Genomic DNA, 21,230 nt, shown 5'->3' with positions numbered 1-21,230 from the left:
ACTGGACTCACACACACAAACAAACTGACACACACACACTGGAAACACAGACTGGACACACACTCTGGACAAACTCTCACACACTGGACACAAACACACACACACAGTGGACACAAAAACACACACACCCTGGACACACCTCACACACTGGACACACCTCACACACACATATATCCATTCACTCACACATATATATCCATTCACTCACACACTGGACACACACACACACACACATCCACATCTTCCTATAATTGTTGACCTTCATGTTTATAAGACGATAACAATATCCAAGGTCTATCTGCCTGTTAAATCAGTTTCTGGATCACAGGTTCTAGAACAGCTTCTATCCCAGTTCTATCTGCCTGTTAAATCAGTTTCTGGATCACATGTTCTAGAACAGCTTCTATCCCAGTTCTATCTGCCTGTTAAAACAGTTTCTGGACCACAGGTTCTAGAACAGCTTCTATCCCAGTTCTATCTGCCTGTTAAATCAGTTTCTGGACCACAGGTTCTATCCCAGTTCTATCTGCCTGTTAAATCAGTTTCTGGACCACAGGTTCTAGAACAGCTTCTATCCCAGTTCTATCTGCCTGTTAAATCAGTTTCTGGACCACAGGTTCTATCCCAGTTCTATCTGCCCGTTAAATCAGTTTCTGGACCACAGGTTCTAGAACAGCTTCTATCCCAGTTCTATCTGCCTGTTAAATCAGTTTCTGGACCACAGGTTCTAGAACATCTTCTATCCCAGTTCTATCTGCCTGTTAAATCAGTTTCTGGACCACAGGTTCTAGAACAGCTTCTATCCCAGTTCTATCTGCCTGTTAAATCAGTTTCTGGACCACAGGTTCTATCCCAGTTCTATCTGCCTGTTAAATCAGTTTCTGGACCACAGGTTCTAGAACAGCTTCTATCCCAGTTCTATCTGCCTGTTAAATCAGTTTCTGGACCACAGGTTCTATCCCAGTTCTATCTGCCCGTTAAATCAGTTTCTGGACCACAGGTTCTAGAACAGCTTCTATCCCAGTTCTATCTGCCTGTTAAATCAGTTTCTGGACCACAGGTTCTAGAACAGCTTCTATCCCAGTTCTATCAGCCTGTTAAATCAGTTTCTGGATCACAGGTTCTAGAACAGCTTCTATCCCAGTTCTATCTGCCTGTTAAATCAGTTTCTGGACCACAGGTTCTAGAACAGCTTCTATCCCAGTTCTATCTGCCTGTTAAATCAGTTTCTGGACCACAGGTTCTAGAACAGCTTCTATCCCAGTTCTATCTGCCTGTTAAATCATCAACCTGTTTCCATCAGACTATTAGAACATGACTGAACCTTTTGGTTCCTTTTCTGATCTTTTACCACTTTGCATTTTTTATGATATATAATAATGTTTGTGTTTGTACCACAGGAGGTTGGTGGGACCTTAATTGGGGAGGACAGGCTTGTAATGGCTGGAGGGGAATAAGTAGAATGGTATCAAACACGTGGTTTCCATGTGTTCCATTTCATTCACTCTGTTCCAGACATTATTATGAGCCGTCCTCCCCTCACCAGCCTCCAGTGGTATGTACTGTCCTATATGTGAGAGAGCTCCAACAAGGAATTACAATGCATGTATTACTTTTAATTCCTGCAAATGGCAAATAAACTACTAGAACTCCTTATGAATGTCTGCAGCCGACTAGGCTGTTGGCGTCTGACAAGAGGTGAAAATATTACAGGAATATTCTGCAAATGTTGATGAAGACGTCACTCAATCCCCCCAAAACAACATGAAGTCTTTCCACAAGACTCCCATGAAGTTATAGTGTGACGTTATGAGTTGACGTTAAAGTAACATTCTCAGAACATACTGCACTTGTTTTATACTGTTTTAGATGTATCCTATGTTTCAACATTTAAACTCTTAAATTTAAACAATTAAACAATTAAACTCTTAAATGTAAACAATTTAAACAATAACACCGTTAAAATACCAATGTGATCATTTGTTGTACGTCTTTTATGTTGAATAACAAATAGTACAATTATATATGGACATACGCTCCAAATACACTGCTGATGTCGCAGAAAGGCCACAAAGATCATCAAGGACAACATCCACCCGAGCCACTGCCTGTTCACCCCGCTACCATCCAGAAGGCGAGGTCAGTACAGGTGCATCAAAGCTGGGACCGAGAGACTGAAAAACAGCTTCTATCTCAAGGCCATCAGACTGTTAAACAGCCACCACTAACATTGAGTGGCTGCTGCCAACATACTGACTCAACTCCAGCCACTTTAATAATGGAAATTGATGGAAATTGATGGAAAAATATGCATCACTAGCCACTTTACAATGCCACTTAATATAATGTTTACATACCCTACATTACTCATCTCATATGTATATACTGTACTCGATACCATCTACTGCATCTTGCCTATGCCGTTCTGTACCATCACTCATTCATGTATGTTTATGTACATATTCTTTATCCCTTTACACTTGTGTATATAAGGTAATTGTTGTGAAATCGTTAGGTTAGATTACTCGTTGGTTATTACTGCATTGTCGGAACTAGAAGCACAAGCATTTCGCTAACCTCGCATTAACATCTGCTAACCATGTGTATGTGACAAATAAAATGTGATTTTAGTTTATTTAGTTGTAACTGTATACAAGAAGATATTGTATTTTTCATAATAAAACATAATTGAAACAAGAAAAGGCATGTTAATTGTGAAAACAATTTCGTTTTTGATTTTACATTGCCTTCTCCCAGTTGCAGGTTGATGTTTGTCATGAATCTTGACCTGGAGGCAGAACTGTGTGATTTACTCCAGATATTAAAAACCTGTTGATGCTAGGGGGCAGCATTTTCACTTTTGGATGAAAGGCGTGCCCAGAGTGAACTGCCTCCTACTCAGTCCCAGATGGGAATATATGCATGATATCATTACTGGTGGATAGAAAACACTCTGAAGTTTCTAAAACTGTTTGAATTATGTCTGTGAGTATAACAGAACTCATATGGCAGACAAAAACCTAAAGGTAGGGCTCATAATAGCTCTTTGAGTGGGTGGTCTGGCAGAAAGCCTTGGTCTCATTATGCGCGGTCACGAGAGAGTGTCCTCCCGTTCCTATGCTTTTCTTCAGACAATGAAATTATCTGGTAGGAACCTTATTGCTGATTAATGTTTAAAACATCCTAAATATGGATTGCATACATCATTTGACTTGTTTCTACGACCTGTAACGGAACTTGTTGAGTTTTTGTCTGGAGGAATTACTCGTGCTTTTTGAGGATTAAATGCTGGGCTGAACAAGCTAACAACAAGTGGCTAAATTATGGGCTTTTTGGAACTTTATGGAACAAATCAGTCATTTATTGTCGAACTGGGATTCCTGGAACTGCCTTCTGATGAAGATATTCAAAGGTAAGTGAATATTTATAGTGTTTTTTTGTAGCTTCTGTTGATGCCAAATTGGCGGCTATTTCTTTGGGTTCTGAGCGCCGTTCTCAGATTATTATTTTTCCGTACAGTTTGTTTTAAATCTGACACAGCGGTTGCATAGAGGATACGTTTATCTTTAATTCTGTGAATAACACTTGAATCTTTTATCAATGTTTATTGTGAGTATTTCTGCAAAATTACCGGATGTTTTGGAATCAAAACATTACTGCACGTAACGCGCCAATGTAAACTGAGATTTTATATATATATGCACATTATCGAACAAAACACACAATACATGTATAACATGATGTCCTATGAGTGTCATCTGATGGAAATAATCAAAGGTTAGTGATTCATTTTATCTATATTTATGCTTTTGTGACTGTGACAAATCTCTGTGTGTGTTTTTGAATTTGGTGGTGATCTAACATAAATATATGCTGTGTTTTCACTGTAAAACATTTAAAAAATCGGACACAATGGCTAGATTAACAAGATGTTTCATTTGCTGTATTGGACTTGTTAATGTGTGAAAGTTAAATATTTCTAAAGAAAAACATTTCAGCAGAATGGGAGGGGGTGTTCCCTTTAGGGAACTCATTGTGCCCCCTAGCCCTAGCTGCAAAGTAAAAATTGGCTGTAGGATGTTAAGGGAATTTTTATCTATAATGACTAATTATGTATACATTTCAATCAGGATTCACTAATCAGAATACTAAATGTTACTGTATATGTATGAATTTTCTTTCTTGATCCCAGTACTGAAAATAATGTGTGTGAACGTGGGCAAAAGTTAGAACAATGACTGTCTGTTCCTTGGTACAAATCTTCAGACTGATATTTGAATGCTTATCTACTCGAGAAGGCCTTGAGTCATAAATTATATTAAATTGGTAGGGAGGCGGATGTGGAAAGGCTGGAGAGACAGCCTTTGTACTGGAAAGGATATGGCACGGATTGGGGATGGAACTAAGGATATCATTTTCAGTTTATAACCTGTGGTAACCTGTATTGTGACAGTACTCTCTTGAATAAAGGCTGTATCTTGACCTTTAAGACCGGGCCCTGTCCATTCCTATAAAATAAGGGTCTTACAAATTCTTATGAATTGACAGAGTGTTTACTTTTAATTGGGAATTAAAACAGAGGAATCAAATTCCTTCAACAATTGGTCCTTCGAAGCATTGATCTAAAAATCTGTCCCTGCCATCTGGAGGTCGTACGCCGGAAAAATCGTGACGTTATTAAAAAGACCTGGTTTCTGGATTGAGGTTAAAAACAGGCTGGTATACACTACAGACGTATGGTGACAGATCCAAACGAACAGTGCTTTTCCCAGCCGGCAGCAGGTCAGTAGCCTTTATTCTTCTAGCCTTTATTTAGGATATTTATTGATTAAAATGTTATGAAGGAGTTGAATTTGATCAATAATAGGTGCTTGAATATTCTGAACAAATAAAATGGGTTTCTACCGGGGGTATTAACCAAAATCGATAGGAAGGAAGCAGGCCCGAAATTGACCTGTGGTAAGGTGCGCTACCATCAAATAAACTAGAGCTTAATAAATCCTGGTCTTGCAAGCCAGAAGGTTATTAAGGAGTGATATAGTACTCATTGGAGAATAGGACGCTCGTTCCGTACAAATAGGATGGCCAATAATTCAATAAACATACCTAAATAAAGTTTTTACCTAATAGTCTATCTGTATATGGGAAGTAGTCTGACTATGAAAAGTAGCAGATAGATATATTAAAACAGGTAAGGATAAATTAGGCTTGGTGAGAAGGCAGGGTAATTCTAGGCGAACAGAATAATTGAACCTGAACAATGCTGAAAGAAATTAATATCAAAAGATAAGTGATTAGTCTAGAGTAGTGAGATATGAGACATTAACGTTGAAAATCCCAAAAGGAATATCCTATGGGTGAAATGAGATGTCCGATCAAAAGTCTTCTATAGACGTGGTTCACAGGAGAGGTCAACTTAGTCTAGAGTTGTGAGATATGAGACATTAACGTTGAAAGTCCCAGAAGGAATATCCTATGGGTGAAATGTGATGTCCGATCAAAAGTCTTCTATGGACGCGGTTCACAGGATGGAAAATACATACTGATTATTTTTAAAGCAACACACACATAGGCAGACAGAAAAAGTAACTAAGTAACGGTAAATTACAAATTTATAGAACTGCACGCACATAGAATTTAAAATTATATAGAAAGGCATATATACTTTCCGCTACAAGACCATGGTGCTTGCCTACGGAGCTGTGAGGGGAACGGCACCTCAGTACCTCCAGGCTCTGATCAGGCCCTACACCCAAACAAGGGCACTGCGTTCATCCACCTCTGGCCTGCTCGCCTCCCTACCACTGAGGAAGTACAGTTCCCGCTCAGCCCAGTCAAAACTGTTCGCTGCTCTGGCCCCCCAATGGTGGAACAAACTCCCTCACGACGCCAGGACAGCGGAGTCAATCACCACCTTCCGGAGACACCTGAAACCCCACCTCTTTAAGGAATACCTAGGATAGGATAAAGTAATCCTTCTCTCCCCCCCCCCCTTAAAAGACCTAGATGCACTATTGTAAAGTGGCTGTTCCACTGGATGTCATAAGGTGAAAGCACCAATTTGTAAGTCGCTCTGGATAAGAGCGTCTGCTAAATGACTTAAATGTAATGTAAATGCATAGATAAGTGATTAGATACCAGAGCTACAAGTAACGGTAAGGATTGTTTAGAATTCCTCAAAAGAAGTGTCGGAAACGAGCGGGAGATTACCGTAATAGGAGAACAAAGGGAATGGAAGGGAGGCGTCCGAAATCTGACTCAGACAAAGAACCTGAATGGAAGCTAATATAGCCAGGAAGGGTTTTAAATTAGGACGATTCTCTGGGAATTCCCGGTGTCGAACTTTTGGGACTACGGACAATTATAATAATAATGTTGAGAAAAATGGATAAGGTGAGTCAAAAGAAAAATACAAGATGGTTTAATTGTAACGAAATTGGACATTTCGCCCGGGAGTGTAACACTCCCTGCAAAAGTCGTCAACAGGTTGTAATTTAACTGTGGGGAAAGTCAGAGGCGTCAATCGAGTAAAGAAAGAGAAGGTTCAGATACAAAGGGAGCGAGATTAACGAGAATTCTAACTGAGGGAAAACTTTGGGCGTCTAAATTGTGGCTATTTTCTGTTGTCTAAATGTCAGAGTTACAAATTTAAACAGAGAAGATGGGTCTATTTGCGGAGAATCTTTGTCAGTTCCAGGGTTGATAGTATAGTGGTGAGCGCAGCAGTCTCACCAACGGCAATCCACGGTTCGGTTCCCGGCCGAGGCGGTTAACTAAAATTGATTTTAAATTGTAATTGACCTATTTGCATGTTTTGCCTGAAAAATACGGTCGCCAGTGTTTGTAAAAGATATGAAATGAATGGTTATTATGTGTTTTAGATAGAATTGAAAAAAGAAGGCATTAAAAATAATGGCGAGACAATTTAGATGAAAAACGCTATTTTGCCCAAAATGATCTGGTGGAATAATGTATTGAGATGGGAGTCGTATTTAAATAAATGTATCATAGAAGAGAAAGTCACCTAAAGTTAAATGTAGGGAATAACGGAGAGATACGATACAATTTCGGGCTATCCGGACGTTATAGCTATTTATGAATCAACTGACATATGATAAGTTTAACACAAAACATGGTACTTTTAAATGTTAGGGTATAGAAAGTTGAGAGGTTTGGTTGGTTTTACTTTGATGATTAGAATTTAAAACTGAACTCAATCTGAATAGGGAATATATATTTTACAGAGGCAGGCAGATTTGTGGCGTCGTTTCACGTTGAACAACATCGTTCCTCAAATTTAAACAGAGAAAAGGGGTTGTGGCATTTAGAGGGAAAATGCGTGCATTATAGCTTAGAGTTACTTTTCAAAAGCGGCCAGAACCATCCAAATACATTTCTTTTAAAAAGGAGAAGTATCGTAAAGATAGTCTGAAAAGTAAAAAATATTGTGGGTCGACAATTTGAAGATAGACTGAATAAGTTACAGGAAACATCAAGAGATTTAAAACAAACGATGTGAAGGGATTATCAGAATTATTGGGTGTCGTTGTAGGAGTAAAAGTTTGGGTTAAGGGGATTTCCCTGTTCCCAGAGACAAGGTATTTTAAAGGTGTACACTCACATAATGCTAGTATGAGTTTTTAATTAGACAAAGTGAATAACGTATTGGGAATGGAGTTGTAATTAAAATACTAAGTCAAAGACGAGACAGTTACTTAGAGCAAAATGGATTCTAAATGATAACAAAGAGACAATTCCGATTTATGCCCATCGAAAGGTTTTTATAAAATTAGCGAATTTAGAGATGTTGGTTGGGGTGGTAAATTATAATTCAGGATTTGAACAGATGTGATAAATTAGGTTTGGTTAATCGAACAAGAATTATTTACAATTCATTTGAAGTCACTACGAATTGGCAGGTTGAGCGCTTGATGATGACGTCACTAGCGAGGCACTTTTGTCGCCAGGGACTGGGGATAACGGAGCAAATTGTATGTCTGTTAGTGTGTGTTTCGAATAACTTTTCAGAACTTTTCAGAAGTTGATATAAATTACAAAATACATTTTTTAACAGTAATTTGAGAGTTGCCAGGATAGTCAGGAAAAATGCTAAAAACGATCAGCTGATACCTAGGTAGGCATCAAGGTTTGTGGCGTTGGTTTGGGTTGAACCATGTTAGAGTATATAAACATGAAAAGCAACCTCTATAGAAAAACATAACGGCATATGTTTCGGGAAATTTGCTAGGTTGAATTTGGTTATTCAAGCTTTTCCCCTGATACGTAGACATCCGTAACAGGGGCAAGTGGTTTTTTTCTTGAGGAACTAACAGATGTAAGCGTGAGTCTCTGAGTAAGTTTGCCATCTGAAGCATTATAGTAGTGATTTTCCGTATAGTTTGTTTTTGCTGATAAAAGTGTTTTGTTTATTTGTTTCCTGGTTATGGTCAATTTTAGGGTTTGATTTAACTTAGTTAAACATTGTGTTCTGGCGTGTTTAAGTAGGTTCTTTACTCCGGGACGGATGGAAGTTATCTAAAATAAGTCAATTAACCTCTTAAGTCGACCCTCTACTTTTTTGAACATTCTGTTAAAAATTGCGCAACATTTCAGCGCCCTGCTACTCATGCCAGGAATATAGTATATGCATTTGCTTAGTCTGTGTGGATAGAAAACACTCAGACGTTTAAAAAACTGGTTAAATCACTGCTGTGGCTTTACCAGAACGGCATTTACATCGAAAAGCACAGGAAAAACTGATCACTGAAAATGGGAAAATATATCCATGCGCTACTTGAACCCATTGATAAAGGTGAACCACAATTAATTGACTGAGGTTGCAGTACCTACAGCTTCCACACGGTGTCTAGAGTCTTGTCATTTCCCTTCAAGTTTTTTCTTGGTCAAACACATGCAGGACACTGTATCTCCTCCGGTCTAGGACCGGATATTTTCATTGAGTTTCTAGCCGGACATTTTTCCAGACGGACAGCTAATGATCTTTACATCGCCTCCTGATGAATTTTATCGCTTATTAACGTTTACTAATACCTAAAGTTGCATTACAAACGTATTTCGAAGTGTTTTGTGAAAGTTTATCGTCGACTTTTTGAATTTTAAAAAATGACGTTACGTTTTGAAACTATGTTTTTTTCGTTTATCACACAGTCTACATATAACGATATCTAGGCTTTATATGGACCGATTTAATCGAAATAAAGACCCAAATAGTGTTTATGGGACATCTAGGAGTGCCAACAAAGAAGATGGTGAAAGGTAATGAATGTTTTCTATTTTATTGTGCGGTTTGTGTAACGCCGAAATGCTAATTATTTTGTTTACGTCCCCTGTGGGTCTTTTGGGGTGTTGCATGCTATCAGATAATAGCTTCTCATGCTTTCGCCGAAAAGCATTTTAAAAATCTGACTTGTTGCCTGGATTCACAACGAGTGTAGCTTTAATTCGATACCCTGCATGTGTATTTTAATGAACTTTTGAGTTTTAACTAATACTATTAGCATTTAGCGTAGCGCATTTGCATTTCCAGAGCTTTAGTTGGGACGCAAGCGTCCCGAGTAGAAGCAACAGGTTAAAGTAGCCATGGGAGAAAACGAATGCATATTTATTAAATATCGGGGATTAAATTACGGATTTCTTACACTGAGAAATGTATCGGGTTAATTGTATCTAAGGGTAACATGTTCATTTAAGTAAATATATACATTGACGGTGTTTAAAACTTATGATTAATGATTTTAGTTAAAGGGGAATCATCATTAGGTTTAGTTTATAGTTCACCTTTGAGTTTCTGAATCGGAATTAGCATAGTGAATGCTAGTTAGGAGTGTTGTGTTTTTCTGGGAAAATTGATGTTTAAAGTGTCTCAATTTTAGATGTTTCCTGGGATTATAACCTGGGGGAGAGAGCAGCCATGAACGACCAAATTGAAAAAGGTCTGCAAATATATACACATAAAACAATTGTTAGAACTATTTGTTTTAGTGCAAAGGTATTTTAAAGAGGCACGCTCACATATGGAACCTTATGAGTTTTTATTTTATGGGTTTTAATTACACAGGTGACTATTTCTATTTTAAGGATAAAGGGTTCTTTATGTCTAATATGGTATGACCTTTTGACCTTATCGTGACTGTCTTCTGAGGTCTGATCAGCCTCTGGGGAGAGTCATTTGTATAATGAATGGCGTCATATTAAGTTACTAGTTTTAAGGTAAATTCATTAGAAATGAAGCAGTTTTGGTTGAGGGCTTAGAATTACTGTTTGAACCGCAAATGAGAAAGGGGTTCAGGATTCTGTTTTACAACATTAGCTGTGAAAGTTTTTGAATGGGCTATTAGGGAGTTGGTATTGTAACAGAGAAAAAGTCATATTTATCATTGAGAATAAATAGGGGAAGGTATTCCACACTTTGCATCACATATTAAATTCATGTTATTGTCAGATAGAATAATGAGGGTCCCCGTAGGAGAGGGCTTGTTAGTGTAGGAAGGATTTTGCATTTGTTTTGAATTTGTTTGATTATTATACGTTTTTAAATAGTATTAGATTTAACAGGAATATAGGACATCTGTGATGATTTAGGATTATTGTTAGGATTAAGATAGATTGATTAAGGAAATGCATGCTCTTCAACCGATCGCTACCTGCACCTACCCGCCTGTCCAACATCACTACTCTGGACGGCTCTGACTTAGAATACGTGGACAACTACAAATACTTAGGTGTCTGGTTAGACTGTAAACTCTCCTTCCAGACCCATATCAAACATCTCCAATCCAAAGTTAAATCTAGAATTGGCTTCCTATTTCGCAACAAAGCATCCTTCACTCATGCTGCCAAACATACCCTTGTAAAATTGACCATCCTACCAATCCTCGACTTTGGCGATGTCATTTACAAAATAGCCTCCAATACCCTACTCAACAAATTGGATGCAGTCTATCACAGTGCTATCCGTTTTGTCACCAAAGCCCCATATACTACCCACCATTGCGACCTGTACGCTCTCGTTGGCTGGCCCTCGCTTCATACTCGTCGCCAAACCCACTGGCTCCATGTCATCTACAAGACCCTGCTAGGTAACGTCCCCCCTTATCTCAGCTCGCTGGTCACCATAGCATCTCCCACCTGTAGCACACGCTCCAGCAGGTATATCTGTCTAGTCACCCCCAAAACCAATTCTTTCTTTGGCCGCCTCTCCTTCCAGTTCTCTGCTGCCAATGACTGGAACGAACTACAAAAATCTCTTAAATTGGAAACACTTATCTCCCTCACTAGCTTTAAGCACCAACTGTCAGAGCATCTTACAGATTACTGCACCTGTACATAGCCCACCTATAATTTAGCCCAAACAACTACCTCTTTCCCAACTGTATTTAATTTATTTATTTATTTTGCTCCTTTGCACCCCATTATTTTTATTTCTACTTTGCACATTCTTCCATTGCAAAACTACCATTCCAGTGTTTTACTTGCTATATTGTATTTACTTTGCCACCATGGCCTTTTTGCCTTTACCTCCCTTCTCACCTAATTTGCTCACATTGTATATAGACTTTTTATTTTTTATTTTTTTACTGTATTATTGACTGTATGTTTGTTTTACTCCATGTGTAACTCTGTGTCGTTGTATGTGTCGAACTGCTTTGCTTTATCTTGGCCAGGTCGCAATTGTAAATGAGAACTTGTTCTCAACTTGCTTACCTGGTTAAATAAAGGTGAAATAAAAAAAATAAAAATGTAAGGACTTTAGAGAAAAGCCGCTCATAGACATGTTTTTTCTAAAAATCTATGATTTTAGATAAAGCCAAACAGTGAGACATGTAGTTCAAATTTGGAAACATGAGAAACAGAGCTACAGACAGATAGGGGAAAAGGCAGACAAAAGAGCCCTCCCCCACACTGCAGAGACCTTGAAGGTTGGAGAGCAGAGAGGAGAAGTTTTAGAAGGGGAGCCAGGACGAGCAAAGATAACATAATGTGTAGATAACAGTTACTGAGTGGAGACAAAAGCGAGAATTGGACATGTGGAAAATGAAAGGGGCGCTCCTAAATGATAATGTCAGAACAGAAGAATAATATACTAATCTTACCTAAGTCATTATTTAGTGTAGGTAAGGTTGTTACCTGAGCAGAGCCAGGTAACAAAGGGGGGATGGGTAAATAGTGTTCTAGAATAGGATGTGACCTACGGGATAATTAACTAATATTTTTTTTAGCTAATAAACAGAACAAATGAGAAACTGTTTGTTAACCAAACCTGTATGTCCAAGATTTTATGCACTACAGGTGAACTACAGGTGAAGTCACTCAATCCAGTCCCATAGGCCTGTTGGGGGGACCATACCAAGGACTCCTGGTGACAGCTAGCTGAAAGAGCTACCCGGATTCATATCGCACTGCGGGAGGGTAGGCACCATGACACTGTGGAACAATAACAGAGTTCGAGAGGAGAACTGGAATTAACAGAATTCTGGGGCCATCTCTCGAATGAAAAATACCTTACCTGTCCTTTCCTCACTGTTGTTGTTCATAGAAGTGAAGATGTGTCTGGCTCTTGCTAAGCGATGTGTTCTAGGGGAGAGGGTGGGGCTTCACATGGAAGCTGTTCGTCTGAGCTGTCTTGTCGTGGGTGATATATTCCTGATACAGCACGTCCTACTCGAGTATGCGGAGAGTGGTAATTTGACCCATGGGTTAGACGGTGAGGATTTTGTTCCAATATAGAAGAGATACCGGTGCAGGTTCCCATATTGATCGTGGACACAGGTCATAGCTCATTGGGAGAGAGGGCTATATGAATCCACTCACCCAGTATGGAGGAAGGTAGAGTAGAGTGGCATAAAGATACGCTTAACCCTTTAAATAGAAATGAAGGAGGATCAAGGGTTGTGGTAGGGAGATGACCAGGTCTTGGTCGACACCCTAGTACGGTTCTGGGTAGAGGAGTTTGGGTCGGTATGGTAAAGCTGTTCACGAAAGCAGGAATGCCAGATAATGACAGTTGTATCGATTTGCACTATTTAAATCCCCAGGTTCCTCCCTTTACAGTATCCAGAGGAGATTATTACGGTTTGGCCCGGTATAGTATTCATGAAAATATGTGGGAGAAGTTAGTACTTGTAATAGAACAGAGAATGTTACAACTAAAAGACGCTGTTGGATTTGAGAGGAAGATGGGCCAGGGCTGACATCTAGTGGTTGTGTGGGGGAACAATTCTAGTAACCACAGATTGGGTGGGGTCATGTGCGTTGGGGATGTCATTCAGACACCAGGACATGAAGTTATCTAAACGGGAAAAGAGAAGCACTCCATCTGGGTCATTTGATGACAAGGTATACATTGATAACATTGGGGTTCCAGGGGAGGTGCCAGATGAGTCAAAGCAAGAAATCAGATCCTAGCAGGATTAGAGTTAAGCATTTCCGGGGCTCTACTCTCACAAGAACGTGGACTGGATTAATTATATTTATGATAATCAGCAGCGCTTTAGCAGGTATACCAGAGGTGTTATTAAAGGTTTTGTAGAACAGGCTGAAGCAACCAGCTGGAAGGCCTGACAGAATAGAATTGCATTAGATATGTTAATGGCGGAAAAGGGAGAAGTATGCGTGATAATCAGGACCATGTTTGTGCTTACATCCCAAATAACAGAGCTCCGGACGAATCAGTGCCTGAAGCCTCAGCTGGTTTGACCACCCTGGCTCACAGGTTGGCAGAAACTCTGGGGTGGATACTTCTCTGAACTAAATTGGGTTGATAGTATGTTCGGAAAATGCTGTGTTATGGGCTACATTCACCTGTGTGAATGTTTTAGTTTATGCGGCTGTTGTCTAATTCCCTGTGTGCGAGGCCTTGTTTCCAGGACTCTGGAGAGATCAATGACACAACAGATGGTGCGGTATGGGCCGATTCCAGGTTCTGACCCGTGGAGGACTGAAGGCATGTCTACAGAGGAAGTGGACGAATCTGGATCTTTCATTTGTGGGGAATTTATTTGATGAGACTAGTGCTGAGATGAAGGGGAATTAGATTGTAATTTGTTTCAATGATTAAACTGTTTTTTTAATGAAGGTTGTAACGGAAATCCTGAAAGAAGAGTTATGATTCTGATGTAGGTTTAAAAACAGTTGGAGTTAAGGTTAGATTTGATTAATGATGGGTGAAGAGTCGGATAAACATTTATAATAATGTTGGTTATGTGTCTATTCATATGATAATCTGATAAACCTTTATAATAAGCTTAGTTATTAGTAGGTTAATATGTTAATAAAACTAGATGTAGATTTGAATGTATAATATTTAACTGTTAGTACTATAGGGGCAATATTTCATTTTTGGATAAAAAGACGTGCCCGTTTTAAGCGCAATATTTTGTCACGAAAAGATGCTCGAATATATGCTTGGAATTGATAGTTTTGGAAAGAAGACAGTCTTACGTTTCCAGAACTGCAAAGATTTTCACTGTGAGTCCCTTAGAACAAATGCTTCGGGCAAAACCAAGATGTATGACCGACCAGGAAATGCACAGGATTTCTGAGGCTACGTTTTCCATGATCGCCTTATATGGCTGTGAATGCGACAGGAATGAACGGACACTTTATCTTGTTTCCCAAGGTCTCTGCAGCATTGTGACGTATTTGTAGGCATATCATTGGAAGATTGACCATAAGAGACTACAATTGCCAAGTGTCCCGCTTGGTGTCTGCGTGGCATTTGGTGCGCAAAAATCAGCTCCCAGTATTTTTCCATTCGAATCTGAGAACAAAGCAGGCTTCAAGGACGGTGCTTTCAATGGAGAGATATATGACAAACCACCTTCAGGATTGATTCAAACAACGTTTTCCATGTTTCAGTCGATATTATGGAGTTAATTCGGAAAAAAGTTCGACATGTAGGTGACTGAATTTTCGGTTAGTTTCGGTAGCCAAATGCATAGTAACAAAAGGGAACGATGTGTCCTACACAATAATCTTTCAGGAAAAACTGGACATCTGCTATGTAACTGAGAGTCTCCTCATTGAAACATCTGAAGTTCTTCAAAGGTAAATTATTTTATTTGATTCCTTGGCTGGTTTTTGTGAATATGTTGCGTGCTAAATGCTAACGCTAAATGCTAAGCTAGCTATCACCACTCTTACACAAATTATTGATTTTCTCTGGTTCTAAAGCATATTTTGAAAATCTGAGACGACAGGATTGTTAAGAAAATGATAAGCTTGAGAGCAGGCATATTTATTTCATTTCATTTGCGATGTTTAGAAATCGCTAACGTTGTTATGGTAATGAGCTTGAGGCTGTAGTAACGATACCGCATGCGGGATGGGGCGGACTATGAGGTTAATCAAAGGGAGGATTGTTGGAGGAAATTATAGTTGAAATGATTAATAATGTATACATTTCAATTAGAACCATTTATTCTAATACTATTATGTTATGGTATGAAATGTATGGGCTCTTGGTTAAGCTGTTACTGAAGATGTAAGCAAAACGAATTAATTGTCTGTACCTCTCGGGCGGTTTAAGGGAGGAGAATTATGTATCTTTTCTGACCGATAAGAATGGTCCTTGATGTACCATTTGTGGAGGAGAAGATATCTTTTAGACAGATTGGAATGTCTGGGTTATGAGGGGAGTAGAAGACATCTCTGGACCTGAAAACACTGGGCTATTGTGGGAATCGGAGAGAGTGTGGGAAACTGATGATGTCATTTTCAGTTTATAACCTGTGGAAATATGTGTATGTGGTTAGTACTCACTTGAATTAAACGCTGTTTACCTGACTTTTAAGACTGGTCTCGATCTACTTCATGCATAATTAATAAACGTACACCTCATTAATGAACTAGAGCGAGTGTGAATCTGATTTGGCTATAAAACATATAGGAATTTAGAAATTCCACTAACACATGGTGACTGGGGATTGCCTAATACCATTAAATATGGCCAACTGGCTGGTCATGAGAGCCGCAAACCTACGTCTGTCAGAGCAGGTGGCTCGGACATCCAGTCTATTGAGAACTGAAGGAATAGCCTGATTACCTAGCTCGACAAACCGGCTTATCTCCGCAGCACTGAGCACCTCGTCTCTACAGCGTTCGCAAAATTTTGCCCTGTGCGCTGCCTGGGTCTGCCGCTAATCCCGATCCATCTTTGCCAAGCAACCTTTCTAATTCCACCGGATTTAGCCCGCAGAATCGTCCATCAGAACTGCAGAAGATACTTCAGAAAACTTCGAACAACGGCCCGATAGATTTTTAATGTGGATGGTGCCAAACCACGATCTTCACATTGGCTATACCGCTCAGACATACGTATGTAATTATCCAGGGAACACAGTCCTTCATCGGTGTCACGTTCACTGTCTTCAAACTCCCTGTCATAGATGAGCCAAGGCACAGCATGTAATTCCACATGGCTTTATTCGAAGTGAAACCTTCACAAAAAGAACAGGTAAACAGACACAATCATGGCCCACACAAACACACACAGAAAATAAATAATTACCCACAACATTAGGTGGGAAAAAGGCTGCCTAAGTATGAAACCCAATCAGAGACAACGATAGACAGCTGTCTCTGATTGGGAACCACACTCGGCCAAAAACAAAGAAATAGAAAACATAGAATGCGAAGAGAAAGAGAAATAAAATGACTCTCTAAGCTCAGGGCGTGACAATCGGCCATGCCCTCTGACATAATGCGGAGTCTATCCCTTACTTGGGATATACTTCTGTGACTATAATGTAAATGACTATTGTCAATAAGTTTCACTGAAGGGTTTTTACCCCGAATGAAGCATTCATATTCGGTCAAAATGTCATTTTTTTCTACTTGCTTCCTGGTAGGCCCCCGACCTTCAATAGTGGATGACTCACCGTCGACCTCATCTCTCTCGCTATCCGTTGAAGTCCCCCGACGTAGCCTTGCTCCCTCGGTTCCGACCGTGTTTCACCACCGCTCTGACTGGTTGGCTGCGCCACCACCACCACTCCTGCTCATTCTCGTCCTCCAGCTGCTGCTCCGCCACCACCGACTGCTCACTCTCATCCTCCAGCTGCTGCTCCGCCACCCCCACCGACTGCTCACTCTCATCCTCCAGCTGCTGCTCCTCCACCACCGACTGCTCACTCTCATCCTCCAGCTGCTGCTCTGCCACCACCGACTGCTCACTCTCATCCTCCAGCTGCTGCTCCGCCACCACCGACTGCTCACTCTCATCCTCCAGCTGCTGCTCTGCCACCACCGACTGCTCACTCTCATCCTCCAGCTGCTGCTCCGCCGACCACTCACTGTCAGTGTTCCTCCTGGGCTCAAGCCGTGTTCCACCACCATCGTACTGCCCTGATTCGGGCTGCTGTCTGTCAGTCGAATGCCGGCTCGCTAGCATAGCTTACTTCCATTCGATAGTACCAGACTTAAGTTTGTGGGCAACTTTGAAATGTCGGTCTATCCGCCCAATGTTTTGCTTGGAACAAAGCCCACAGTCGCGTTTTCGTCTGCTGTTCATAGCTTCTCTCTCCTGCCTTCCTGCGTGCGTGAGTACCTGTTTGCTCCACCGACCAACAAACTAACCCTAAAACTAACCCTAAACCTCATTCTAACCCTAAACCTCATTCTAACCCTAACCATATACCCCCTAGAAGTAACATTTGACCTTGTGAGGGCAAACAAAATGTCTCCAGTTGGTCAAATTTCTCTTGGTTTACTATTCTGGTCCCCACAAGTATAGTTAAACACGCCCACACTGGACACACACACACGGGAGACACACACAAATTGGACACACACACACACACACTGGAGACACACACACACACTGGAGACACACACACATTGGACACACACACACTGGAGACACACACACATTGGACACACACACACACACTGTAGACACACACACACACTGGAGACACACACACACACACTGGGCACACAGAGACTGTAAATTAAAATGTTAATTGTATGTGTCCACATAACTGAGTATTAGACTAACCTTGTGAAACTGTCATGTTATAATCTCCTGTATAATTCTGTGTTGCAAACCACTTGTTCTCTATGAGATCACAATGCTTCTGAATTCAGACTGTCTACACTGTGGAACTCTGTTATTCTCTATGAGATCACAATGCTTCTGAATTCAGACTGTCTACACTGTGGAACTCTGTTATTCTCTATGAGATCACAATGCTTCTGAATTCAGACTGTCTACACTGTGGAACTCTGTTATTCTCTATGAGATCACAATTCTTCTGAATTCAGACTGTCTACATTTTGTATTCTTTCTGAGCTCAGAAATAAAGAATCTTGGTTTGACTTGGACTCCAGGAGATCCTCATTTTTATATATCCATGACAACACACACACACACACACACACACACACACACACACACACACACACACACACACACACACACACACACACATACACCTTAGACACACAAACACATACACTGAACACACACACACACACACTGGACACACACACCAGTTTGAGCCAGTTTATTCCTGTAAATACTAGAATAGAAAGGCAACATGTAAAGTGTTGGTCCCTTGTTTCATGAGCTGAAATAAAAGATCCCAGAAATGTTCCATATGCACAAAAAGCATATAAGTTTTACATTAGTGTGCATTTCTCCTTTACCAAGATAATCCATCCACCTGACAGGTGTTGCATATCAAGAAGCTGATTAAACAGCATGATCATTACAAAGGTGCACCTTGTGCTGGGGACAATAAAAGGCCAATCTAAAATGTGCAGTTTTGTCACAGAACACAATGCCAGATGTCTCAAGTTTTGAGGGATTGTGCAATTTGCATGCTGACTGCAGGAATGTCCAACAGAGCTGTTGCTAGAGAATTGAATGTTAATTTCCCTAAACCACCTTGAATGTTGTTTTAGAGAATTTGGCAGTACGTCCAACCGGCCTAAAAACCGCAGACCACATGTATGGCATCATTTGCTGATGTAAATGTTGTGAAGAGTTGCCCCATGGTGGCAGTGGAGTTATGTTATGGGCATTAGCTACAGACAATGAACACAAGTGCATTTTATCTATGGCAATTTGAATGCACAGAGATACCGTGATGAGATCCCGTTGTGGTGCCATTCATCTGCTGCCATCATCTCATGTTTCAGCATGATAATGCACAGAGATACCGTGATAAGATCCCATTGTGGTGCCATTCATCTGCTGCCATCACCTCATGTTTCAGCATGATAATGCACAGAGATACCGTGATGAGATCCTGTTGTCGTGCCATTCATCTGCTGCCATCAGCTCATGTTTCAGCATGATAATGCACAGAGATACCGTGATGAGACCCTGTTGTCGTGCAATTCATCTGCTGCCATCATCTCATGTTTCAGCATGATAATACACGGCCCGATGTGGCAAGGATCTGTACACCATTTCTGGGAGCTGAAAAAAACACAGTTCTTCCATGACCTGTATACTAACCAGACATGTCACCCATTGAGCATGTTTGGGTTGCTCTGGATAGACATGTCACCTATTGAGCATGTTTGGGATGCTCTGGATAGACATGTCACCTAATTGAGCATGTTTGGGATACTCTGGATAGACATGTACGACAGCGTGTTCCAATTCCCGCCAATATCCAGAAACGTTGAACAGCCTTTGAAGAGGACTGGGACAACATTCCACAGGCCATAATCAACAGCCTGATCATCTCTAGGTGAAGGAGATGTGTTGCGCTGCATGAGGCAAATGGTGGTCACACCAGATACTGACTGGTTTTCTGATCCACACTCCTACGGTTTTATTAAGGTGTCTGACAAACAGATGCATATCTGTATTCCCAGTCATGTGAAATCTGTAGATCAGGGCCTAATGAATTTAGTTTTTCAACTGACTGATTTCCTTATATGAACTATAACTCAGTAAGATCATTGGTGTCCATTTACTTACATTATTGTCTTGTATACAGTCTGATATATACAGTCTGATATATAATGGACCTTATGCTTGTTATGTCACCTCTTTTGTTCAGTGTAATAAAAAACATCAGTTGTAAATGTTTTATTTATGATATGCTTGATATGATGTTAGTAACACTCTGAAGTCATTCCATCCTTTCACTAAATGGTAGTAACACTAAGTCATTCCATCCTTTCACTAAATGGTAGTAACACTAAGTCATTCCATCCTTTCACTAAATGGTAGTAACACAAAGTCATTCCATCCTTTCACTAAATGGTAGTAACACTAAGTCATTCCATCCTTTCACTAAATGGTAGTAACACTAAGTCATTCCATCCTTTCACTAAATGGTAGTAACACTAAGTCATTCCATCCTTTCACTAAATGGTAGTAACACAAAGTCATTCCATCCTTTCACTAAATGGTAGTAACACTAAGTCATTCCATCCTTTCACTAAATGGTAGTAACAATAAATCACCTGGCATCAGTCATTAGACGCACCTGGCATCAATCATTACACGCACTTGGCATCAATCATTAGACACACCTGGCATCAATCATTACATGCACCTGGCATCAATGATTAGACACACCTGGCATCAATCATTACACGCACCTGGCATCAATCATTAGACACACCTGGCATCAATCATTAGACACACCTGGCATCAATCATTACACGCACCTGGCATCAACCATTACACGCACCTGGCATCAATCATTAGACATACCTGGCATCAATCATTACATGCACCTGGCATCAATCATTAGACACACCTGGCATCAATCATTACACGCACCTGGCATCAATCATTAGACACACCTGGCATCAATCATTACACGCACCTGGCATCAATCATTAGACGCACCTGGCATCAATCATTACGTTCCCCTGGCATCCATCATTACGCGCACCTGGCATCCATCATTACACGCACCTGGCATCCATCATTAGACGCACCTGGCATCCATCATTACATGCACCTGGCATCAATCATTACACGCACCTGGCATCAATCATTACACGCACCTGGCATCCATCATTGCACGCACCTGGCATCAATCATTACACGCACCTGGCATTCATCATTAGAAGCACCTGGCATCAATCATTAGAAACACCTGGCATTAATCATTAGACGCACCTGCGCTTCATCATGAGGCACACCTGGACCCCATTACCTCACTAATTGCCTCGGCTTTATTTGGCACTCCCTCCGGTTCGTTCCCCAGGCAGTATTGACTATGTTTCATGTCCGTAGG

The 21,230-nt window shown here is 40.5% G+C and overlaps 1 protein-coding gene across 1 annotated transcript; it reads right to left on the bottom strand.

Annotated features, from left to right (window-relative positions):
• Positions 1 to 16,859: 16,859 nt before the first annotated feature.
• LOC135571109 (golgin subfamily A member 6-like protein 7) lies at positions 16,860 to 17,410 on the bottom strand. Its single transcript, XM_065016914.1, has one exon. The coding sequence runs from the start codon at positions 17,408 to 17,410 to the stop codon at positions 16,919 to 16,921; it is 492 nt and encodes a 163-aa protein (XP_064872986.1). The 3' UTR covers positions 16,860 to 16,918.
• Between the last annotated feature and the right edge of the window lie 3,820 nt (positions 17,411 to 21,230).

Source organism: Oncorhynchus nerka, unplaced genomic scaffold (assembly GCF_034236695.1).
Source record: "Oncorhynchus nerka isolate Pitt River unplaced genomic scaffold, Oner_Uvic_2.0 unplaced_scaffold_761, whole genome shotgun sequence".
In the NCBI taxonomy this organism is placed as follows: domain Eukaryota; kingdom Metazoa; phylum Chordata; class Actinopteri; order Salmoniformes; family Salmonidae; genus Oncorhynchus; species Oncorhynchus nerka.
Note: the sequence above shows the minus strand (reverse complement) of the source record. Positions and strands in the feature narration are given on the sequence as shown.